Source organism: Struthio camelus, chromosome 12, assembly GCF_040807025.1.
Source record: "Struthio camelus isolate bStrCam1 chromosome 12, bStrCam1.hap1, whole genome shotgun sequence".
Taxonomy (NCBI): Eukaryota; Metazoa; Chordata; class Aves; order Struthioniformes; family Struthionidae; genus Struthio; species Struthio camelus.
In genome coordinates, this window is record NC_090953.1 from 13,354,799 (window position 1) to 13,380,519 (window position 25,721).

At 39.7% G+C, this 25,721-nt stretch overlaps 1 protein-coding gene across 2 annotated transcripts; it reads right to left on the reverse strand.

Moving 5' to 3' along the window:
* Positions 1 to 12,231: 12,231 nt before the first annotated feature.
* DUT (deoxyuridine triphosphatase) lies at positions 12,232 to 25,101 on the reverse strand. 2 transcript variants are annotated; one of them, XM_068958244.1, is made up of 7 exons: positions 24,900 to 25,101; positions 24,136 to 24,298; positions 22,507 to 22,598; positions 20,599 to 20,643; positions 14,242 to 14,316; positions 13,262 to 13,332; positions 12,232 to 12,570 (listed from the first exon to the last, which is right to left on the reverse strand). In XM_068958244.1, the coding sequence occupies exons 1-7, from the start codon at positions 24,916 to 24,918 to the stop codon at positions 12,514 to 12,516; spliced, it is 522 nt and encodes a 173-aa protein (XP_068814345.1). In that variant the 5' UTR covers positions 24,919 to 25,101; the 3' UTR covers positions 12,232 to 12,513. The 2 variants fall into 2 exon arrangements, with proteins under 2 accessions (XP_068814345.1, XP_068814344.1); XM_068958243.1 differs by lacking the exon at positions 24,900 to 25,101 and adding an exon at positions 24,662 to 24,782.
* Positions 25,102 to 25,721: the final 620 nt, after the last annotated feature.

The window sequence follows — 25,721 nt, forward strand, 5'->3', positions numbered from 1 at the left end:
AGGCACATTGCAGTAAATTAAAGATCTTACAGTGTGGATTCCCTTTTCTTTTTGTACTGTGCATGGCTGCCAGATGGGGATTTAGTATTTATCTGTGTGTTGATGATTAAAGTATCTATGACACTAAAGGACAAATCACTCTCCCCTGGAAACTAAACGCTCATACTACAGCCTCCTGATTCTCAGTGAATATTACATTAGCCAATTTGTGGCTAGCCCTGTAATTTGATAGCAGCAAATTATGTGGTTATGTGGGAACTCTGGGTTTTGGAACAGGCTGAGGTTCCCAAGCTCAGGCCCAGCACTGCTGGGTGTGTCATCTATGTGAGGAACTTAGAGGAAAGAAAAAGCTGTGATGCTACAGTCTCTAGTGCTTTCTAGAGGACAAAATATAGCAGCAATATTGCATTAAGGTAAGAACTGGAACAAACAGCAATTTCTCTACCTTGAAGAGAAATTCTCTCTTTCCTCTCTATAGTGAGGAACCAACTGGTTTAACAGCTTTTCAGTTCCTAATACATTCAATCACCTGTTTTACTCTTGGCTATGTTAGAGAGGATAAGTCTAAGAGTGGATCTGTGCTGTCCAAATGTACTGCCTAGACCTTCAATACTCCTTGGTTAGAAGTTTTACAGGACTTAGTATAGATCACTGGAAAATATTATTTCAGTGATGTGGGATAACGAGTAAAAGAAACTAATCTTGACTTGTGGTAGGTGAATTAAGAGCAACCTACCACACCTTAAGCACAATATCCATGTGTCCTTCCAGCCTGAAGGAAAGAAGGAAGAAGACAGCTGAGGGCCTAGGACTCAAAAGCAGACAAAGCTTTCATTCACTCCAAGAATAGTTGTGCTGTTAAATGCCAGTCTGAACGCCAGTGATCTCAACAAAGTCAGGATTTCTCCCACAGTATTTTTGAAAATCACAGCTACCTTCAGTGCTAACATAACAACCTCGTGCTTCTTCATGCTTCCCATTACAGTCAGACTTCAGGTTTACTCTGCCACTAGCAGGAAATTAGAGAAAACTGGATTGTGATAGAGCTACACAAAATCCACTGAAGTCCTAAGAAAGATTCAAAGAAAAAACAAAAAAGCATGGCTTTTAAAAATAACAACTTGTTACTAGGTGCAAGATTCTGCTCTGCCTCACACACCTGTCCTATTTGATTCACTAAATATCAGGGATGCTGGCCTGTGTAGATCCCCTACAGTTGGCTTTCAACTCTGGAGAAAGCTTCTCAACACAATCGTTTTGCAGCGTATCCGCTGCAAGAGAGGTAGAAAGGCTTGGAATCTAAGATACCTTTCCGAGTCATGCAGTGTTGTCGGGTTCCCCCGACCCTGAATTCCAAAACAGATAACAGAGTTATACCATAAAATTATTCCAGAAGTTAGAGAAGTGTGGTGATACACTGCAAAGCTTCACTTCCCACAGTTTCTTATTGGAGAACATGTATTTTAAATGCTTACCCTTTCCATCTTTCCTTTGACTGCCTTTTGATTTTCTACAATAGCAAAATAGATGTATGTAAATAAAACATATACTATTTCAAAACACTTCTTGCATAAGAACAGTATGGCTGTGTCCAAAGTTATCATATTAAATATGTCTTTCAGAACCAAGATTTTTTCCCCCCCCAAATCTCCAAAACCTTATTGGATGAAGTATGAAGCAATAATGGGATCCACTGACTCATCTGATTAAGCTAGGAGTGTCCAGTGTTGCCCAATAGAAGGTTACATAGGGTCTTAAGGAAGTAGTTCTCTTTCATAAAAGAGAACAGATGTAGTCAACCTCATGAGAAACAGAGCTGTGGCTTGCTGTGAATTGAGTTCCCACTGGGCAAAATTTCTTTCAGATCTAAGAAGTTGTTCCAGCTGAGTTATAGTTATACTGAGTTATAGTATTCCTCTGGTACCATCATGCCCTCACAAACTAGATTTCTAGCTTCAGATATGGGTTGCTGCAGGCTACATTCTAGCATTTCTGATTTAGATGTTGTATTGGCAAAACAGCTTTAGACTTTGTGAACCGTTGGAGAGCTGACTCCTAGCTGGGGAGCTCTGCTCTGTGGACTAAGAGAAATGCTACACAAAGTGATTCTGCCCTAGAGGCTGTAGTGTATCTCACAGGGAGAATCAAGCCTTGCTGCCTTGTCTAGGTGACAAGAGAGATTTCAAATCTTCCTGCTTTACTTTGAGGCATAACTGTAATTGCCTTGGCCCCAGAAGTAACTCCTGTGGAGGCGGCATAACGGAGAAAGACTGCTCTTTGGACTGAGGAATAAATCTGACAAGTTGGCTCTTGTGAGCTTGTACCAATCTTTATGTAAGGATGTGCTGGAGCGAAGAGGAAGTAGGGCTTCTGATCAATAACTTAGATCGGGTGGAGAACAAGGAAGAAATACTGATGCTGTTTGTTGCTAACTGAGGATATCCAGATGAATTCCTTCATCCCCTAATGAACTAAGAAATTCTTCAGTCCAAGGCCGGACGTAGGAGCTTATAAAACCAAGTAATATCTTGGGTAAACAATGCATTAAGTGGTGTGCACTGCATGTCTTCTGCATTGAAGTAAGCAGCACATTGAGATCCACTGCAGTTACTATATGCTGATGCAAGTGTTCCAGGGAATCCTGGTGTTAAGGGACTGAATAAGCCCAACTAGCAGGATGGGCCATGTTCCCACCAGCATTCTTTATGCCTGTCACCTCATACTAGAGTTGTTTGCTCAGTGGTGTTAGTTATTCTGAGTTCAAAAGCAGATCTTTATTAAAGCTTCCAGGAAAGCAACAGCCCTGTGGATGTCAACAGGGCCTTCAGCATCAAAGCCACAGAATAAAATTATAGATGGAAAAGACCCATTAGCTCATCGGCTTGACCCATCTGCCAATGCAGGATTGTTCTCTGCAGTATGCTTTTTCCCTTCTTTGTCTGCATCAAGCCAAAGGGGTTTCCACGACTTCCCTGGGGAGACTATGACATAGCTGACTAGTTCTTGCCCTCAGGAATAACTTAAACTTGATTCTGTTAAAACTAAAAGCATTCAAAGTTTCATTTTGATGGAAAAGAGGAATTCTGAGTGAAGGACCCTGAGTCTTATGACTATACTGTATTTCAGATGTAATTCTACAGCAATCTTTTTTTTTTTGTATACAGATCATATGAGCCTGTGTCCCACTCCACAGCTGACTCTTTCAGTAATTATTCCTTAGACAGATTTTTGTCATCTTTCAGTAGTAAGTAGTGGTGTACAAACCCTGAACAATTGCATTTCACTTGACAAAAAATCAGAATTTGCCCTAAACTAGTGTTTGAAGTGTTCTGTCTGACTCTCACTCCTTTTAATTGTGCCAGACATCTTCGCCAATTAGTGATCTGATGACCCACAAAAAAAATCATTCCAACTTATTTTGTTTGGGTGAATTAAAAACACTTAACAGAGGTTTACTAAAGCTAGCTATTAAGGCCACTACATTTATAGACAGAGGACTCTTGACAGGTATTGATTTAAGGCTTCCAAATGTTTTCATTCAAATTCCCAGGGCACCTCCTATGAATCAGTCGTAACTTTCTGACATCTTCATATCTTGCATGGAAACGCTTCTGGCCAGATACATGAAAGTTTTTTTTTTGACCTTGGGTATTGGGCATTAACAAGCAGGAATCCAATTTTTTTTAAGGGAATAAAAATGTTTCCACAGTTATTAAAACATACAAAGCTCTGACTTTTTGTTGAAGATCTGTGCGTCTATAAACTATTGAAGTTGACTACGGAGGTAACTTTAAAGGAATACTAGTACCCTTAGCATTCTGGTGAGGGCTGTACTAGTTTGGCAGTCCTCAGCCACTGACGATCATATTTAACATGCAGGGTATTTAAATACTCTAAAGATCAAGTTGCACAGCAGTGGAGGGCCATGACTAGTATCTTTTTGCAATTGTGTGAGTTGTGTTCCGCACAATGAACAAGGCAGGATTCTGAAGAAGCCTTCATCTAACTGCCACTTTGGCTATGGGGGAAATAGAGAGAGAGAGAGAGAGGGGGGGGGGGGAAAAAAAAAATCTGAATATCCAAGATGTCTTGGTTGGCAATTGGATGTAATTTTCCTTTGTTTAGCATTTGCACAGGACTCCGGGTAATGTAGTAACATACTACAAAAGTTTCACCAGCAATAGCACCAGACCTTAGGAACATGCAAAGACCAGTGAGACTATGTAATGTACTTTACTGTAAGGTAGCACTAGAAGAGGCAACTTAGTAGACCTATGATAGAGTTGTAAGAAAGGAGTTTCCCACAAGCTATTGGCCTGTGCTTTAGAGTACTAAACCAAGAGTTTTGCTCTTAGGTCTAATTTTGTTTCTAATACCCAGTTTGTAAGCACTTTTCCTTTCTACCAGTTAAATAGAGCTGAAGCTATTTCTCCACCATGCAACAGAATTGAGTGAGCTTCACAGAAATCTTTCACGTAGCTATTCAAGTATTCCTACCATTGCTTGCTAACTGATGGCTCACCAGTAAATGTAAGTCTGGCCAACAAAAACATAGAGATCAATAAGCAAAGGCATGAGGGAAAAGATGCTATCTAGGGAGACCATAAGGGATTATAAGACATGAGTTAAGACTCAGCTTTCTCCATGTCTACTGCATTTGCACAGCCACCATATTAAAAAAAGCAGTATCATTCCTGACGTGGGTTAGGACCAATTTACTACCGTGATAAAACAACCCTATCACAGCTAGACAGCTCTGATTTCAGCATTAGGTTGGTTTCACCACTCTGCGGCTCTAGAGGTACTTGGTGTTCTCCAATAACTCAAATATAATGGAAGCTGGAGGAATAATCCCCATGGTGGACAGGATATTGCTAGCATACAGCTTTATCACTGCATGTTGCTGTGCACCAGCCCAACAGTGGTACGAAGGCGACTCACTGAGGCAACTATGGCTGTGGCTTTGCATGAATTTCTTTAGCCTTAGTGCCAGCTTAATTAGACCCCATCCCTCTCCTCATCCAGCTGTGCTACTATTTTGGCGATTACTCAAAATTTCTTGGAATAATCACAAATGTGTAATAATTTTTCATTTAGCTCACATTGCAATCCTGGCATCATTGATCATTTGCATGCTTTCTTAATATATACATAGCCATTCCTTTAACATATGTTCTGAACATCTCAATAGCAGACTTTAGGAGTAGAGGGTTGTAAGTGGAGTCCAATTTGTTGTTATTGCTGTTATTAGTGTAGCCCATGATACTTTTTAAACCAACTTTATTAGCAGAAAAGTAGTTATGTAAAAATAAATAGGCCTATCTAGTTGGAAACCACGTGCTCAGGGACCTGAATGACTGAAAATCCACAATCCTGTGGTAGACACTGGACTTCCTAGAAGTGCCCAAGCAAGGCTATTCTGCTGAATCTAGTGTGTCTAATAAATGCTAAGCATCTAGAAGGCCTTCCAAAGACAAACCAAATGCAAATGGAGGCTACCTCTCCTATGCAGCAGACTCTTAGCCTGCTCAAGACAAAATGGTCAAAGCTTGCCTAGGCTCGCCTAGTTTGATTGTTAGTCTTGCTCACTTGGCATTTGGGAAAGTTATGCGCAGCAGACTGGAGGTTCTGTGCAGGTGGCCAGGGGAGGGATGCTCTGTATGTCATACTTCTAGAAGTAACAGAAATGTGAGGCCCCCATTTAAAGCATCAGCTTCTCTTAGCTAGAAACTGATAAAAAGAGTGCTGCACTTGGGTGAGGAATGATACCTTGGCAAAAATGCCTCTACCTTGCTGCCTCTGTCGAGCAGCAGTTCAGCTTCTCTCTTGGCAGCAGTCCTACAGGCTGGGTTTATCCAATTTTTCCTGGAGAACTTTTATTAGTGAAATTGATGTGATTAAAAAAAAAAAACAAACTCACCAAGATGATGAAGTGGGAGTCCTCTGTCCGTTTTGACTCAGTCGTCTCCTCTTCCTCATGTCAAGGGAAGGCAATGAACTCTCTTTTGCTGGGTCCATGACTTCCTGGCTTTGTCACAACTCCCTCCTTTTTCATTTTCCCAGACTGCTAATGCCTTAAGCCAAGTTGAGAAGAAAGGTGAGAACAGGACTGAAATTTCTGATTTTCTTTTTTTCTTTTCCCTCCCACCTCCTTTTCTTTGACTGCCATCAGCCTATGCATTGCTATGATGCACTGTCCTAAGATAGGATGGAGAGGGGGAAGCCACCTTCTTCCAGAATTTTAATGGCCTGAATGCCTGTAACGCCCCTGACAGATTTGCTCACTGCCAGCAGTAACTTTTACATTGCAGTGGAGGGGAAGGACAGTGAGACTGGTGTTTTGTGTTTCCTACTGTGAAAACCCAGACAGTGGGCTTCCCTGATACCATCTTGTACCCTAAGGGAGGGCACCTGTAACCCAGCACTGATGTGAGCGCAAGCTGGCACAAGTGGGAAGGTTATGGTCAGTTAGGATTAAGGTGTGTTAGCAAAGCAGCATCAGATACTATATCCTGCCTTGCTCTGTAGACTTAGCATACAGAAACAGCTTGCTTGCAAAGGAAAAAGAGAAATTTTCATCCAACTAGGACATACAGTTATTTTGTCTTGGACATTTGGAGACAACCTTTCGGACTGGCTAGGAATCCATAAACCACAAAATACTCATGTTAAAAGAATCTGGCCAAAGATACTACTTTCATGACTGTTTGCTTTTTCTTTTTCCTTTTACAAAACAAAAACAAACAAATTCCTTTGCTGTAATCAATAGTAATCAAAAGAAAACTTTCTTTGGTTCAAGGACATCAGCTTTAAACATTAAGGCTACAAGCAATATTAATGTATACAAACCTCCTATTTCTATCTGCTACAAAATTTATTATATAAATGTTTTTTAAAAGACAATTATTAATATTATATTGTGACATAACTGATAAAAATCATCAAAGTCCATAGGGAAACAAGCAAGCGTGCACACACAGCTCACACTTACTTGAGCATATTTTACATACCAAAATTTAGTAGATATTTTCTGGGTGAGGGCTCTCAAATTATAAAATTAACTTATCAGGTTTTTGGACTTGGCAGGAAAAGGTTTTCTTGTTGTGCCCTAACAGAGTAGGGAAAAAGCATCACTTTGGTAAAGAGCTAAATAACCACACAGTTAATGGAGGGAAAGTTTAGGAAAAGAATTACGTTAATTCACTTCACCTTATCCTGCAGCCTTTAACCGTGCAATCGTATTCTCTGCCCAGCAGCAGCTCCACGCTTACGCTTTGCAGAATCAGATGCTCACTGAGGTAGAGATTGCCAAAGAGCTGTTAGTGAGGCAAGTGCCATGTGTGCCAATTCTAGAAATCAATAAGGCAGTACAGTCTGCCCTATATTTTCAGACAGTTGGTACCTTACATAACTAGGTACAAAATACTCATTTTTATTTCTGATTATTTTCTCTGGAAGTGCAGTCATGTGCAATCAGGTGGAATAAGTGTGCTGATAATTTTTTCTTCAGCAACTGTAATGATTAGCAATGTGGACATTTTTCTTATTAGGCAGAAACCATGAGGCACTGAAGCAAGTATTCACTTTTCTTGCACTTGAGGTCACAAATTTATGCAAGTCAAAAATGTTGGGCCTGCCAAAAACATCATGCTACACTCCACCAAATAAAAGGACACTGTTATTCTTACAAGGAAAGGTTTGACAGGACAGGAAATAGGCAGGGTCATAGAAGTTTACTTAATACTGAAACTTATTTAACCATCTTTAAGCCAAAATATAATGATAGTTTTAAAGCAAAAAAAAAAAAAAAAAAAAGTGGGGGGGGAGGGGGAGACAAAAACAAGAGTACCTGGCTGAGCTATTACAGGAGTGGCAACCAATATAGAAACTGGGGAATCTTAATAAAAATGTGCATAATTTGCCTGTTACCATATGTCATCTGCCTTTACTGGGTTAACGTGTATTAAGTAACTTTTAATTCATGTCCAGAACATGCAGCAAGAAGCATCTGATTTGGAGAACCCAATGGAGAGTTTACCAAGGTATATGCTAGTTTCATTACAACGCAATCCTTAAGTAAACTGCATTCCACTAAAAGGAAGGGGGAGGAAGGAGAGAATGAATATGAAAGATAGGAAAAATGTTACTGTTCATTACAATTTTCCATTTTTGTAGAAACACAGCAGGAGAGCAAAGCCACAGGCTTCTCTACTGCTCTTGCATGCCAGGAGGGATTATGCAAACACTGCAACCACCCAAATCTTATTTAAATTATAGTCATTGTTCCCTCTTTAATGGTTATACTTTTGCCTGCTTTCACTCAAATATTGCTGCAGCTTGCTTTCCACCAACATAGTCCCAATGGGAGTCATCAACTCTTAATTACAGATGAACAGACCTTTGAAAAAGACCCCGGGGTGGGGGGGGAGGGGGGAGGAAAAGAAAGTAGAGTAGAAAGCAAACTTTAAGTGCCATCTAGTGGTTAATTTGTTAAAAAAATATTTGATAGATCCAAAAAAATATAACCGTGCAACAAAACAACACCGTTGTAGCTGAACTGAGGAAGCTGTACTTGGATTTGCAACCGCCAAGACTAGGTTTATATTTTGGGGAACCCACAAAATACCTTAAGATCAATAGTATCATTTTCTATATTAATTTTTCCTAATATTTTTTGACCCTAAGTGGAGAGCTCAAGTGGCAGGAATCTCACAGTAATCACCTGTTCCTACAAGACCCTTACCACCAGCTTATCAGAATGTGTAGCCTTTCAACCTGTCATATGTATTTCAGTCCAGACCAAAAACCAGAATCCTTTCGGGTCCCAACACCACAGGGGTGACTCTGACGCCAAGCATTTGTATTCAAGTTAGCTTTCTCCAGATTCATCTGGGGTTGGAGGTCAGATTTTATCCAACTGTATTTTTAACAAGTCAAAGCCATTTCTAGAAGAAAGCAGCCAGATCACGGGTTAGTAAGCCCTTTTCCTTTCCCTGCAGGAAAAAGCCATCTCCTGCTCTAGATGAGTTTCCAATAATTTATTACCCTTTATCAAAGCACCATGTTCAACTTACGCTGAGGAGACCCTGCAAGATCATCAACTATAGCTAACTCCTCCTTGGAGATGATGTGCCCCTTCTAGCATAACCAGTAGTTTAATAGTTTAGATCAAAATAGATTTGTCAGAACCTGTTCAGTGATAAGCCTTATATAATTTTTATTTAAATATTTTTTGCAAATAGCATTACACTTTAGACTTGTTTCAGAGAGGTAAATATTTTTCATTTCATATATATATATACATATATATATATATATATGGATCCATGGGGATGACTCCTCAGTGATGGATTCTAGAGACATGAATCTGTCTAACTACAAATAAGACCTATGCATGTTAGTTCCTGGCTTCTGCTGAGGTGACTTGGACGAGCACATGATTCAGCCAATGACGAACCAGCCAGTTTTTCATTAATTATAAAACTAATTTACAACCATTTAATTTAGACAGAAGGAAATCTCTCAGATAAAGTAACAAACAAAAACAACATGTTTCCCAGTCCTCTCTTCCTTTTTCAAGTGCTATAAATTTTAACATGCTGACTGTAACTTCTGTAGGTGATCGAACTACAGAAATATCCTTTGTAGGTACTGATGACACTTGTCTCCTCCTGCGAGATTGTTTTTTGATTTTTAAACAGGATCAAATAACCTAATTAAAACTTAAAATGTGCCATTATATATAGGGAAGTTTAAACTTTGCTGAAAAGAGTTCTAGTCTATCTATCTCCTTTTCTTTATTTATAGGGAGAGGATAAATTACATGAACAAGAGCCAGGTGAAGGAAAAAGCTAGTTTCTCCAACAGGTACTATTCTGTGCCGTCCATATCTGTTTGTCAGCTACCAAGATAAGGCACTTTCAAAGCAAATGTAATATTAATGGAAAAGGGGAATGTTAAAATAATGTTTATGTTCAGGAAATTCTGTGGGGCTGTTTCTAAGTCTCTTAAAATGGGGAGAACAGAAGTAGGCAGCATAGTTTGTAAGAATGCTTTTCTCCACTACCAATACAAAAAGATTCTATACGCTTTGCTATAGCTTGTGGTCTTCAGTTTAAAAATAATAAGGAAAAAAAAAAAAACCCAACAACTTAAGAGCTTTCAATAAATTGTTTTGTAATTCTCAGGTTCCCTGGTAAAAAGCACTTAACTTCTATAGCTGTGCCACTCATCCTGAAGCATCACCTCAATTAAGGCAATTATCAGAATTTGCTACCCTAGTGCAGTGGTTTGATTCATATAGGGAGAATCTCAGTGTAGAGGTAATCTTGAATGCATTTGCCTTGTTTCAGATGGGCAGACTTTTCCAAGAGCCTCTTGGCAAGAGTCTTGCAGTAGTCTTCAACTCATTACAAGCTCTCCAAATAAGCATTGAGAAATAATGAAAAGGAATTTGGCTATAGCAAATTTTAAAGTAAGTGACCGCTTCTTAGTAAAGGCACTTAAATAGCGTACTTAATGTTGATAACTTACAGAAGGCAAATCTCCATTAACTTACTGTCATGTTTCTTCTTCATGCAGCCTGACTTCTGAGATAAGACTCTTCCTATCAAATATTATTCCTTTTTAATCTCAGAACCCAGATTGTTAGGTACCCTAACAATTGAACATCTAATTGAAATTAGATGCTTCTAACAGGTACATCACATGATGCGTATTATCAGCAAAACTCAAACACAACTTTTTCCTTGTAGATTGCTACCTCAAGTGAGATCATCTTGTAGTATTTAAGGACTTCTGTCAGTGTATACCCTGTTCTGGTTTTGGGGGGTAAGAGAGCAGCAAGACTTGCTCTCGTCTCATACTCCAGCAAGAGGAAAACGCTTTACACAAAAGGATCTTAGCTATTTTAAGACCTTTAAATAGCTTTTGATAATTGAAGCTCCTCTCCAGCAGGTTATATAAGGGAAGAAACTTAGTGTCTTAGTTCAGCTTTTCCAATTTATTTAAAGCTAGACTGGTATGATGCACTTCTCACTCAGAATAGGCTTCTGCTTGGTAAGCCAGCTTCTAAAGGCCTGGGTATACAGATGTAAGTCAAGTATGGTGTTGCGCTAAGGGTGCAGGAAAAAAAAGCATTGATAATCATAGTTAAATGCACATGCAGAAAAAGATTTTTACTGTGATCAAAGACAGATTTACTTGTTTCAGCACTGTTAAGTCAATGAAATGACTATCCTACTGGCTGAAGGAATTAGAATGCTGTCTTATTACAGTGTGTTTTCCAGTCTCTTGGGGAAGACAGGAAATGGATATAGTTAGCAGTATTTTAGACCTAATTCACTGGAAATGGTTGGCCCTAGAAGAGAACATAGAACTAATGGCAACAGAATTCAAAACTACGAAGAATGGTGTGAGTACATTAATCTACAAACACCTCCTAGCTTTCTACTGTTGAGACACCGTACATAAAGCACAGTATCTTATATCTGTGACACTTCAGCTAAGAAAAATCTAAAAGCAGCATACAGAGAGCTGCAGGAAAAACTTCTGTGTTTTGAGAGCCTCATAGCATTTCGTAATTGCTTTCTGTGAAGTGGCAGAATATTTAAGATTCTTTCCTTTTTGCCCCTTCTCATGTTCTTTCACCTGAAACGTTTACAAGTCATGTAATAGAGCCCCGCAGTTTGAGACAATCAGGTTTGGGACAGATTCCAAAACAGATTTTTGTTAACTGGTCATAACGGAACAAATGTTCTTACCGAAAAAAGGGTTTGTATGCTGCTTCAATAATAATCCTCCTTCTATATAGTCATTTATTGATAAATTTGTCAACAAGCAGCCTATTTCATAGCATGAATGTACTGTATCAAAGTTACTTCCAGATGAGTTCTTGTTTAACTCCAGTCAAACTTACTGTATTGTCTGCCTTTTAACAAAGGGCTGAAAAAATGGCTGTTGAAAGATCAGAGATAATGTATTAGCTTTGTAATGATGCACAAGTATTTTTAAAGGTTGCAGAAGACACAATGTTAAATATCTTTGGCTTATTCCGATTTAGGGGTCACAGAGTAGGAAGTCATATTGATATTTGTATTATCACCGATTCTATATGAAACAGGCTCAGCATGGAATCCTGAGATATGGGAAAGCAAGCTTTCAGAAGATTAATACAAACTGGCAAGTGAACAGATAGGTATTTTTAATTTAGATGAGTAAAATAAAACCAAATTATGAAGTTATTTTCACATTTATTATAGTATAATCGGCACATAAACAATGGTACTTGTTACTGAGGATCAAACATCTCACAAAAAAACCCAGCAACCGATCTGTTTAGTCATTCATGCATTTTCCCCATAATGCAGATAAATTCACTGCCTATAAGAACAGACAGAACAGATATGGAGATGTCTGTATAAAACCTTGAAACTATTTTTATCTACCTTTGTTTGAAATGAAAATTTAAATAATATAACCAAAAAAGTTACAAAAAGTATATTCAAGGCATCTTCAGTTCTGCCCAGTAGAACCAAAGCCACCTGTGCCACGTTCCGTATCATCTAGAGCCTGAAAGACATCAATTATAGTAAGCTGTTTTAGTGTCTTAACTTGCTTTAACTTAACATTTATATTCAACAGATAGTCTGTCACAGAGGAAGGTAAGTTTACTCTTCTTGTAGCAATAGCTATAACTCCCAAAGCAAAACAAATTTAGAAGTCAGATGCGTACAATATAGGCATTTACAATATCTTCTGTCCCTAACTGATAATTTGAAAAAATGCTATTGTTTCTTTATATTACTTCTAATATTGTTTCTGTGGCGAAAACAGCTTTAGCTTCATCTAAAACTAGTCTGCTTTTTAAAGAAAGCTAACACCTACCACAAATTAGAGAATTTCTGCTCTCACATGAAAGTTAAGAAATTATAGCAGCCAGTGCACCTTATATTGACACTGAAGAGCTGCTTCACAGGAGCATGTACAAACTGAAACAATCCCATGTTGTGAAATAAGTTTCTAGTACACACTGAAGTGTTTTTCATGCGACTACTACCTCTTAAAACTTGGAAAAAAATCCAGGTAAATGCATGTAAGCATAAACTTTTTTATTCAGGTAATAATGTTACTGTGCAGTTATAACACTGAGAGCAGTTGTATGGCAATGCATTTATCTATACCATAATTTTCAGCGTATATGCATCTTTCGTAAACTCTTAATCCTTGAAAATAGCACAAGTATTTCCTTTTAGCAACTTACTTGAACTTCTTCTAGCTCAGGATAGAAAATACGTTCACAGATCAGCTGAGCAATCCTATCCCCTTTTTTCACTGAAAGAAAGTTGAAGGATTAGTATTTCCCTTAAAAAATATTTCGAACAGTACAAAGTTCAGACAATCCCTTTTCAAGAGCATCACAAAGTATTAAAGCATAAGTACTGAAACTTAGTTAAGCAGACCTTAGACATTAGTAGCCCACAAAAATATAGGCTATAATAAACTTGTACTTAGTCTTTTAAGATGAAGTTTCAGCAGCAATACCAGCTGAAAGGCATCTCCTCTCATTTATGCTGCCATACTGTGGCATGTTGCATGTCATTATGCCTAAATATTGCAGAGGTTGTGAGATAGCTCTATGTAGAATGGGGCTCCCTTGTGAACTAGATGCAGGAATTGATTTCTCGGGGTGGGGAGGCAGGAGGAAGGGGGACTGATGAAAGGAAAACAAAGCATCTCTGAGTAGTACCCCATCCAGTTCACAGAACTTCCCTGAAAAGTTTGTGCTGTGAAGTTGCAGAAAAGGCTGCAAAAATGCTGGCAATATTGTAATGTTGTCCTGAAGCTTAAACCTGTGTGCATGCAGAGAGGGCATAGTTAAAGGCAAACTACATCTTTATTACTAGTGTTTCCTGAGATCCTAAAGTTTTTTTATCTCAAGCATGGTTCAACTACAACACCTTTTCTGCTGAGCAACGAAGAAATTTACCACAAAGTTGCACTTCAATACAGCTCATGAAGCAAAAACTTAGCTAAACTTTTCCATGCCACTGAATTTACCAGGAGTGGAAACTTTTCATGTTGCCTTGACAGGACATTAAGTTTTCATGTCCTTACTAATTGTAAGAAGAAAACTGTTATCAATTAATTGTAACTTGACATCCACTTAACAACAACAAAAAAATTAGTCTCTCATTTCCGATTAGATGCCTGAAAACGGGCTTTGCCAAGCTTAACACTTACCTTCAAAAGTTTCCTTGCCAAAGTTGAAGAGTACCACACCAACATTTCCCCTGTAATCCTCATCAATAACACCAGCTGTCATAAAACAGAATTAAGGAGGATACTCAGTTACTGAATGTTGCCAGTATATTAAAAAATGTGGGTTTAGATTAGTAGATGATTTCAGTATCCTGACATCCTTTCTACTAAGTACATGCACACTCAGACAATACATGTTTAATACTGAAATATCTAAAAATGCAAAACTATTTTGCAAAAAGTTGAACTGAAAAAAACATTGTCCATATCAAGAAGTGTCTTATCACTTTACACCAATTTCAGTTATAACAGCCTACCTGAAATCAAGACAGCTGTAGCAAATGCATGCTCCATTTGTTCTGCTAACTTCAGCTCTCTCACTATGAAGCAGAAGTTAGTATTCTTAAGCCAAACATTTTATTTGAGACCTATGGATTTGCACAGAGTCCAATACCATATTTCAAGCAAGATAACAGAACTGAAGTTTTAATGAGCTAAACTGTCATTCAGTTACATTCAAGTGAAAATACTGTAGAACAAAATTGCTATTGTATTTTATATAACTGTATTAACTATCTAGTACATAACCTTTTATTAAGGTAGCTGAGGAGACTATCTACCAATAGATGTTGAAGTGATCAAATTCAGCTTCCCTGCTCTTAAGGGGATGAGAGGGAGCACGTGGTGGTGGTGTTTTTTTGCTTTTGTTGTTCCTCCCACTTTAGTACACTTCCAGCAGAAAAAGTGGAGTTTGGGCTTCCTTGTGGACCAAAGTATGTATTTTGAAGTCTGCTCACGGGAATAACTCCAGTACTAAAATTACATTTGGTTTAAAGACATTCTAGGAATCCTAAATAAAATACTACCTTTAGAGATTTTAAATGGCAGAGGAAGCTGTCGTATAGAAATTAAGCCTGTACTTTGTGTGGAAAATATTACAGCACATACTACACAAAGTTATTCCACAATCTCTGCATTATATGTAGGCATAGTATGAAGAAAGTATTTATGCAACTCTCTTTCCCTTTTAATAGCATGGGGTTAATCAATCACATTTTTGAACAGCTTCCTAATTAAGATGCTAATAACACTTGGAGTAACCCCCTGAGTTCTGACAAATCAGAAAAATATGCCATTCTCGGTATATTCACTGGTTATTATATTATTCTGTGTGTAACTGCTTAAAGGGCTCCTAATTACAGAGCACTGCTAAAGCCAACAGCAAACAAAACTTAGGGGTTGCTGCGAATTAACATTCTCCAGAATTGAGAAAATCTGGTTACAAAAATTCCTGAATGTAGCATTCAGTTTATTTGATTCAGACAGATCTTAAGGTACAGAAGGCTTCCGCACATGTCCTTTTCTGTTTTTGTTTTAGATTAGATCACCTTTCAGAAAGTCAACTGTGCTTCAGCTAATTTGAGAATCACAGTACATCAATTACATCGGTCATCACATTTCACAGACTTTTTACATCTTTTTTCCTACAGTGTCCAGAGTACAGAGTACTTAAAATAACAGTAAGCAAACCCTATGCTTCTGTGCCAGTGTACGAGCAGAAAAGGCCGAACTACTGAAGGGAAAAAATAAAAAAACAAACTTCTCCTCACTTCTTGCCAGGAACTCTTACTTCCTCCTTTTTTAAATATTAAACAATCTAGAGCTCTGACACAACTGCTAAGCCAGAGGCTACACAAAATGTTAGGTTAGCTATACAAGTAATTTCCTTTGTTTTACACGCTAGTGGACATTCAGTCCACGCTACACAGACACATTAAGAAAAGTGACTGAACAGTCTGGTAAGAGCAGTATAAATAATTTTAAGCTTCATTCAAGTTCTGTAATTAGCTGTCCATTAGTTTGGTGTATTTGTTGACCTGAGTCAATCACCTGGAGAGCTGAAAGTAAGAATTCATACTTGGTGCACACAACTGCGTACATATGCTCATAAATGCACATAAAATCATTAGCTCTTTGGATAAATTCTTCATTTGACAAATCATTCCAAAGTGTTTCTGTGCAGCTAAGACATCATTTTTCTAGACTGTATGCTAGGACAGATATCACTGTGCATTAGAGACTGATAATGGAATTTACTAATTTAACATAATGAGGGCTAGTTTTAGTTCTGTTATAACACAGTATTCTGCTCTCTTATAATGCAATATTCAAAGACAACTGATTATTACAGTCTAATTGTATTTAAATGGTGATTATGCTTTTAAATGTATGAATGTACCAACCAATGTAGTATGGCTAGATTTACACAAGCAAGAAATAGACTCCTGCATGTCACATTTTTGTAGGAGTTACCTGAAGAAATCTATACAATAGAACAAATAGGCTACTTAAAGTCAATCTAACTTAACTCTTCTATCTTTGTGTCCCTGCAAAAAGCAAGTTTTTCCACAAAATGACAAAAATCATGCTTGATGTGTTGGTTGATGCTGAACTGCTAAGCTTTTTTTGATCCACTTGTCATTGATAATATTTTCTAGAAAAAAAATAGAAAATCCAAATTTTAGCTTGCATTAGAATAACTAGAATTTGATATCATCTCAGTATTTCTATTCCTTTTTAATCAATCTAGCCACATGCCTTCCCTACCCTTTTAAAAACTTCATTAGCACAATCTGTGCTTTATGTGTAGTCACTGAAATATATTTTGCAAGTACTTCTTGAAAAGGCTGACATCTAAACAGTTACTTCTATGAACAGATTCTGATTTCTTTTGACCACCTATTCAACTGTTGCTAAAGAGACTAGTAATGAGTTTTAGAGTAATAATATGGAGTTATTGTTCAACAGCACACAGATAAAACGGCCTGTGAGTATTGTTATATCTAAAGCACTCTTAATACTACCACTAGCAGAACCTGGGCTCCCAAAACTGCTTCCTGTAGAGACTGAGTATCCAAGGGTCAAATTCCACACAGAAATATGCCACTCCAGACAAAGTTTGACAGTTGAATGCACATTTATAGCAAGATTCTGTCCTTCAGCTAATATACTTTCACTTTGCAAGTTCAGTCCCTACAAGTTTGTCACATGTTTAACCAATGCTGGAAGTAAGCTAGTACAATTCTTCTCTGAAAATGGCTTAAACCTTGTGTCATTTCTCTAAAAGTTGCTATCCTTTTTTTTGCCAGGCATCCATTCATTTAAATGTCAATCACATGATAATTTTGTTTTGAATGCTCCAGGGCACCAAAGACAATGGCTGAGCACATCTCCTCCTTCCTCTTGTGCACAATACAAATGCTCAACAGACATTCTAACATATTGTATATAAAAAGAGCTTGAGCACCACAGAATCTTACCAACTGACTTCAACGAAACATGCATCGGAGATAGCATATCTTTTTTTGAAACAAGGGCAACAAACAAAGACGGAGAGAAAACTTAGCTTTCTTATTTAGCAGCACACACTGCAAAAATTCTGGACCTTAAGTTTTCTCTCTGAACAATCTATGGCCTCTTTTACTTCCTGACATGGGGAAAAACCTGAAGTTACTTTGCATATTCGACTTCAGAATTCAGGCCTCCTACTTCCTTTCAGCAACCTTATCACTGGAGAGGATGATCCAGCCCAAAGAAATGAAATGGGGTAGAGAAGAAAGATACGTGCGCTCTCTAGGATTTGAAAACTGTCTTACAACTCAAAGTGGAAAAGACTGATGAACACATCTGTGGCTGAACTGAGGTCAGCAGTATTTAAAATGTAAGTCACTTGTATTACTCCTTAAGAGAAAAAATCCTCATTAAAACATTCTAACATTTTGGAAGTATTTTGAGGCAAAAACCATTAGTCTAATGCTATGCTGAATGACCAAAATATTGCTAAAGCCATAATTTTAAATCCCACTGAAGACACAGCAGCGTAAAGATTTTGCCAAATTAATTCCCTACCAATCATTTTCTCTTTAAATGTGTTTATACCTCCACTGAAATAGTCTTACCGAATCTGACCACCGTCGGGATTTTGAGTTCAGACTATGCTATTTGTACTAGAGAATATGTGATCCTTGGGACAGGGACCAAACAGCCTCCCTTCTATATAGGGTCAGAAACTCAGTGTATGTAATTGGATGTGCTGGCAAAATACGTTTGCGTGAAAAAAACTTTCTCCCTTGGCATTCTATTATTCCAGACTAGCAAATTGCAATAATTACACGCACTGCTGAGCGTGAAGGCACTTTTCTAAATGACATATGTTGGGGTGGAAATCATCTAAGTCATTTCTGGAAAAATCATGCATTGGAACTGGCAGACTGACATACTGTCTTACTCTGTCAATAGTTTGGCATGTCACTTGTTGGGAAAGCATCCACACCTAGCAGATGTGAATTCTGAACAGATTCTTAAATGCTCACAATTTTTTTTCCCTGACCCCTATTTACCATCTAGGACTTCTGACAAAGTATTTTTGCTGAAATAGATAATGTCCTCACTGTGACAAAAATATTTATGCAGGATAAATTGATTTTTTTTTTAATTTTTTTAAATGAGAGGCCTCCTACTAACTGTCAGTAATAATTTTTACTCATGGTTTGTAAACCATCAACTTTTCAAAAAAAACTGAACATAGGTTATCCTACTAAGCACTTACGGTTGCATTCTAGTACTTCCTACTTTAACTCTGGGATTGAAAAGACTGTTACAGAACATATGTAGATTTTTTTTTTTATATAACTGAAATTTTGTTGGTTTTTTTTTTTAGGCATGTGGCACAGAGAAACCACACTATTGCATACCACATATACTATAGAAAGGTAGTGTTGTAGAGAATCTTGGATTACTATGTTAGTCCTCTTTCTTTTAGTGACACCTAAAAAGTCCTAGTATAATAGACCTGCAAAAATCCCTCCTGATTTAAGAAGAAGCTGAATGACATAAAGCTGGCATAGATGCTCCCCTTAACCTCTGATATCAGAAGCATATCAGAGATACAGCCAGACTTTGATATGCCATAAAGTAGACAGAATAAAGCAAGTGGGTGGCAGCTCTAAATTATACTGGAAAGTATTTTTGGCTGCCTTGGCATCAGGAGGAGAAGGATGTCCTGGGTCACCCTTCTCCTCGAGCTAAGCCTATAAGTAAGTAAAGGCTGAGTAACACTTTTTTGAAGTAGTCTCTTGATATCACTGGAAAAATTTTGAGTAAAGCCTAGCAGCGAGGAAAAAGATTCATCTTTTTATCACACTTCTCTTGTCAGCTTCCACTATGACTGAAACTAGCATGTACTTGCTAGAAACGTGCTTTCAGCCATCCAGCAGTTTTTTTGAAAACACTCATTAGATGCATGTTCTTTATATCATTACACCAGAAATCTAGGGTTTAGTTCTCTACTATGCTCTGTTATCAAAAAAAAAAAAAAAATACCCCACTACAAAGACTACTTATTATTTAGGATTTGAGGATGCAGAAAGCATTTTGTTTAACTGAAAACTATATTCTTGTATAATCAGAACAATACACATTTTGTGCTAGGTAAATTGCTGGAGTTACAGCTGTGCTCAGAATAACTCCACAGTAACCTTTAGCCCCACTGTAAAACTGGAATTGAACCTTCAACATCATTTACTTTATGGCAAAAGGACAGTGATGCTCTCTTGAAGGCTTCAGATTGTAGGCATGTCTACAGTAATTGTTTTTGAAGAGATAGCTATGAATTTCTACTCGAAATTTAAAAAAAGCTCAAAACATGAAAACAGGCTGTTGTTCAAAGCAAATCTGGGCTACTACTGATTGAAAAAGACAGTATGGACTTGTACAGAGTAGAATTTGTTTTACTTCTGTTTCAAAAGACTTTCAGAGTTTAAGTCAATTAATGTATAAGTTACAGAAGTTTCAACTTCATTTGCATTACACTATTATCTGTTACAGTTTGATCAGTTAGAGTAAATTAAAGCTGTCTTCATCCTAATAAACCATTTTCTGTAGGTGAAGAATTATCCACGCTAATGGTGTATGCAAGTGCTTCTTATCATTCCTTTTCAATATCATTACTATAAATGTTCTATATAAAAGAATATCTATATGCTATTGATTTAATTCATTAAGGTCCCAAACTAGACTGAAATGGACCAGAGATGTGTAGTCAAAATGGAGAAAATGGACTGTAAAAAAGCCATCTTTGAAGCGTTAGACAAAAAAAACTTCTATGCTAGGTATTACCTGTAATACTACTACATGGTTATTATAAGAAAATTGGGCTTATCCTCTTTTGCCTGGCTACTAATGAAGCTAGTGTTATTTATTTACACATTACAAAGTGAAATTAATGCACTTTTGCAACCAAGATTTACAAAAATTTATTAATAAGAACAAAAATCTTACCGCCAACATCAATGAAGTGTTTTGCAGCTAAACCAGAACGTGGTGCTAGAAAACAAGAATTTTTGTAACTGTAACATATTTTAACTCTTATGCAATATTTATAGGTTAGATAGCACGGCTGCACAAAGTTTCATCAACAAGAACTCTTTCCAGTCTCCTTCTAAAGTAAATATGATTTTGCGAGAAATCTTACAAGGATTTCTTACAAGAAACTTTACACTAAGTGCTTTGGTATACATTAAACAAAATATCAACTGCTACAGGCTACAACAGAACTGCAGTCTTTAAATGTTCTAAGTGTGTCCATGTTTAGACCATCAACTGCAGTGTACGTTTCTCTACAAAGAAGGCTGGAATAGACAATGACTATCTAATCCTGGTTTATTTTGGCTGTTACTACTCTTCTAGAATAATCGCAAAAAATCATTAGGTCAACCATTCAAGTTACAATAGAAAATAACATTTGGTAAGCAGTTTAAGACATTAAACTAACAGTAACAGATAAATTAAATGACATGCAGGTTTTTACTTACCTTAGCCTACTTTAATAGGTGTGCTAAAATGTCACTCTTTTCAAAAATTTCAGCCTGGGATAAGAAAATGCACACATTCTCTCTCTTTACATTTCCATTGCAAGCTCTGATCATGATCTCCCACTGGAGTGGCTATGTGTTTTTTTTTTTGTTAGCACCATTAAGAATTTACAAATAATTCAAATAGGAGCACACAAAATACTTTGCATAGGTTCTCTCAAGAACTAGTCAAATTCTGCTATTCTAGTACTTTTATTTCAGGGTTAGTTTTTAAACAGCCAGGGGTAAGTTTTCCATGTGTGCATTACCTATTAGAAGGGCGTGTAGTTTAGCCTACAAGCATGTGAAGGTCTAGGGTGCATCCCCTTTCTAGCAGTTTAGATGGCCAAGTTAGAGTTCAGCTGCTCAGCTCCTTCCAGATAAGAGCTGTTAAGAAAGCCAGAAGCAATGGCCTGCCTCCCCCTGCCCGTGGGAACTGCTTTTAGGTTGAGGCTTTACTGCTCGCCCCTGCCTGCACTACATCACAGACATGCAGCAGCTATGTCTGAATCCAGTCTCGTACCTCTGAGACTGACCCTGAGCTGGACCCGCTAGCTGGGCTTCCTGACTTGACCTTGGACCTGTTTCATCACTACAGACTTGCCAAGTGACCGCTGGACTGTCTGACCCTAACTACTGTCTCTGGCCCTGATACTGACCTGTCGTTGCTGCTTTGCATCCTGGCTCTTTGTTGGCGCAGTCACGAGTCACACCTGCCTTATCATCATGCTCTGCTCCTGGCTCACCTTCCCTTGCAGAGCAGCCAGCCCACACCGCTTTCTGACAGCTAGCGCTGGCTGGCTCAAGCCTTGAGCCAAGTCAACTAAAGTCCTAGAAGGGGGATGCACTCCATGCCCTGACACTGTGATTCTAATATTTGAACTGCAGCAAAATAATAAATTATTGCATAGCCTATAAAGTTGTATGCAAGTTATAAAAATTTTTACTAGCTGATCATCTCTGTCATTTGATATATACCAAACCTCAAATGTTTTTGACAAGAAATGTCTAGTACCAGGCTTGATAAATCACATAGCCATGTTTTTTTCTGTGTAGAAGAATCTGGAAGCTTGTTTTTCATGTGTGGAACAATCTAAAAAGCTTAAGACCCCATCTAACTGGAAGGATTGTGTCAAGCCTCTTCTACAATGACTTTTACATGGGTACAATTGGGTGCAGCTGCTCAAACTGATATACACCGAGAATAAATCTGTATGACTATATCAAAGTAGAAAGAGGCAACTATGCTAGGCCACATGAAACTGCACTAGCTTGAGCCCAGTCTACAGTTACAAAAATTGTTTCCCTGAAGCCTTTTTACAGCCTGCTTACTTACCTACTCGGCCATAGCATCCAGAAGGAAGTGCAATTTGAATATCTGTTTTCACTACAGCTTTCTCCATAGGTGGTATCACACAGTCATAGGCGCTAAATAAAAGAAAGAAACACTAGTTTATGTAGAATAAATATATACAAATTGCATATATATTTTTTATATCTATAAACATTCTTCTTTGTAAATTAGAAATAAAATTACCTGTAATTACTCCTGCTGGGATGGGGGAGGAGTATTTATACAAAAAACATTTAGGACCTGCACTAGGTTTTGCAAATCTGTAAAACACAGGCTATCCCCATTTTGATAGTGCTATCTTAAGATACCAGGAGCATCATTTGAATAGCATAATGTTAAGATTGCTATTTTTACATGTTTTTAATTTGTAAATGAGATAAAAAAAAATACAAGTGTAACTTTAAATTAACCATGAGGTCAATGAGGATGTGCAGTTTTCTGTGCAAAAGCAGAAATTCTAATAACAACACACTGTCCTATTAAGCTTTCTACAGCAAGTGAAATGGTTGTAATCAAAAATAACAACTTAAAATAATTTCAGGTAATAATAACTTTTTTCTGAGCAAGTTAGAAGTTCATGATTCACATGATTTGATTGTAGATCTTGGAGCTATAGAGCTTTTAAGAACTGTTTGAAGTTATCCAATTGGAGGCTTAATGAAAAGGAGTGGTGACAAAACCACAGTGAAGCCGTTTCACTGTTTTAGGCCAGCATATCTTGGCCTTGAGGAAGAATTGACTTTTAAACGCTTGGAAGTATCAAAAGAAATTTTTCTATGAATCAACAGCCTTTTTCCAAGTGTGCAGGGCAACACTGGAAGTACAGAAACAAACCTGGGGAGAGAAAAAGGACAGAGAAAAGTGACATGCAGGGTGAAACAAAGATGTGTAAAGCTTCAGGAAGCTGTTCAGAAAAGGAAATCAGATGTGTAAAGACAGAAGATGACTCTAGCCATTGCAAGCTAGATATTCTAAGTAATACTAAAAAAAGGAAGGTAGAAAAGGCCAAAGTAGAGTGCACTGCACATGTAACTAATGACTGTGATCACAAAAGCGCAACGCAAACAGCCACAAGTCTAGCTGCAGATATTCCTAAATATGGTGCAAACCTTTGAGCAGTTTTATCATCAGCTGAAGCAAACCAAAAACTAAGTCCGCGCAGCAACATGCGCAGTTCCAGCTAAGAGGATGATCCAACTGCCGCAGCTTCCTTCCACAGGTAACCCGCGGCCCAGGGGAAAGCAGAAGAGCACAAGCGCTACCAGGGAGGGCTCAGGGGCAGTGCTGTTTTTCCCCCTTAAGGAAGGAGCTGGCGCCAACAGGAGCTCAGGCCCAGGCCAGCCCCGACTGCTGGCCCAGGGCTCCATCCCCGCCCGGTGTGCTCGGCGCTGCAGCCCGACCCGGCCCCCGAAGACCTCTGCAAAGGGAGGGAGGGGCACGGCGATGAGGAGCGGGCCAGCCCCGGCCCCCCGCTCCCCGGGGCGCTGCGGGGGGACCCGCCGCCGCCGAGCGGGGCGACGCCGGCCTCGCCGTGAGGAGAGGGGACGGGACGCGGCCGCGGCCCCGGCCCCGCCGGGAGGGGAGGGGAGGGGAGGGGGGGGGTCCCCTCACCTGTACAGGTCGTAGCCCGCCGCGCGGGCGGAGCCTCGGGAGGGAGCGGAGGCGTTCTCGGAGAGCTTCACGAAGCGGAGCTGTATGGTGGGCTCGGGGGGCGCCGCGCCCGGGCGCCGCTTGCGGGGGGATGCCTGGGGGGCGGCCTCGGAGCAGGGCATGGCTGCGGGGGGAGTCGGGGCGGCGAGAAGAACCGCCGTCAGGGGAAAGGAAAGCGCGCGAAGAGCCGCGCGCGGCGCAGCCCACTGCGGGCTGGGCGCAGGGGGAAGTTGGCTCCCCGGCCCCGTCGGCGCTCGGCGCCGGCACCCTCCCCACCCCCACCGCTGAGAATGGCCTCTGCCGGCTCCTCCTCAGCGCCGACCTCCGCGGCTCCCCCCTCAGTCACGGCCTCGGCTGAGGAGGGGGGTGGCTGTCGCGGCCGGGTAGACTTCGCTGCACCCCCCCCCCCCCCGCCGGTGGGGCGCTCCGTGCCCGCCCGCCTCGCCGCAGGGCCGGCCGGGCCCGCGGCCCCCCGCCGCTCCCTTACTGCGTCCGCGCGCCAACAGGAGCTCCCCGAGGCGCCTGGCCAGCATCATGGCTGCCGCTGCTGTGCCGCTCGCGGCCGCGCTCCGGCGGGCGGCGGCGGCCCTCCCCGGGCCTGCCTGCCGCGGGGCGGCGGCGGCGGCGGCCGGGGGCGCCGTGTTACTTGGGGGGCGCGATGGCGGCCGGCCGGGCCGGGGCAGGGCGGAAGGGCCTTCCCTCGCCCTCCTAGGCTTTGATGTTACCTGCCCTCTTTTGCCACATCGTGCTGTTCCCTGCAGCCTCCCTCACGTCCCGGTGATGGAGTCTGGCGCTAACCCGCCGGTTTGGGGTGGCAGAACTCGTGCGCGGCCCCTCCGGTGGGTGTGTTTTTCACTGTGCACAGTAGCTTCTGTTTGGTCTTCTCGATCCTGTCAAGCCGCCATTCTTTATGGGTTTATTTTTTACCGAATGATTGAAGGGGGTGTGATTGTCTCCCTGCCGTGAGGCGTTTTTTCTCAAATGCAGCCAAGGGGCAGTGAAACCATTGCTGCGTACTGCAATTCGGTTGTGAAAAATCGTAGTTTTGAAGACACCCCCCCCCCCCGATTTGCAGGTTTATATTATTCATCACTTTCAGTCTTAATAACATGCACTGTTTAAATGAGAAGGTACACGTATCATAGTCCTATGTAAGGGAAAAAAAAAGTTTATGAATTTTATTACAAGCCACCCACAAACTGAGGTTGATTAGAATTTTTAGGTTAGTTATTCATATCTAATTATAAATTATTTTTTACACAGGCTTTTATAGAGATTACAACTGTGTCATGCATCATGCTGTAGAAAAGGACTAATCTTCTAAATGGTCTGAGCTCCATTTCAAATGTATTCACCAAAAATGTACCAGCTTCCAGTATGCATACCAGGTAAAAAAAAAAAAAAAAGGTTGAAATAATAGGGAAGATAAAAGAGCAGAATAATCAAAGCAAATGGATGTAGACAATTAATAACAATTTACTGGAGAATGGAGTTTTCTTCAAACTTTGAAACCTCAAATAGGATGGCCAATAAACTTTCATTGGGAA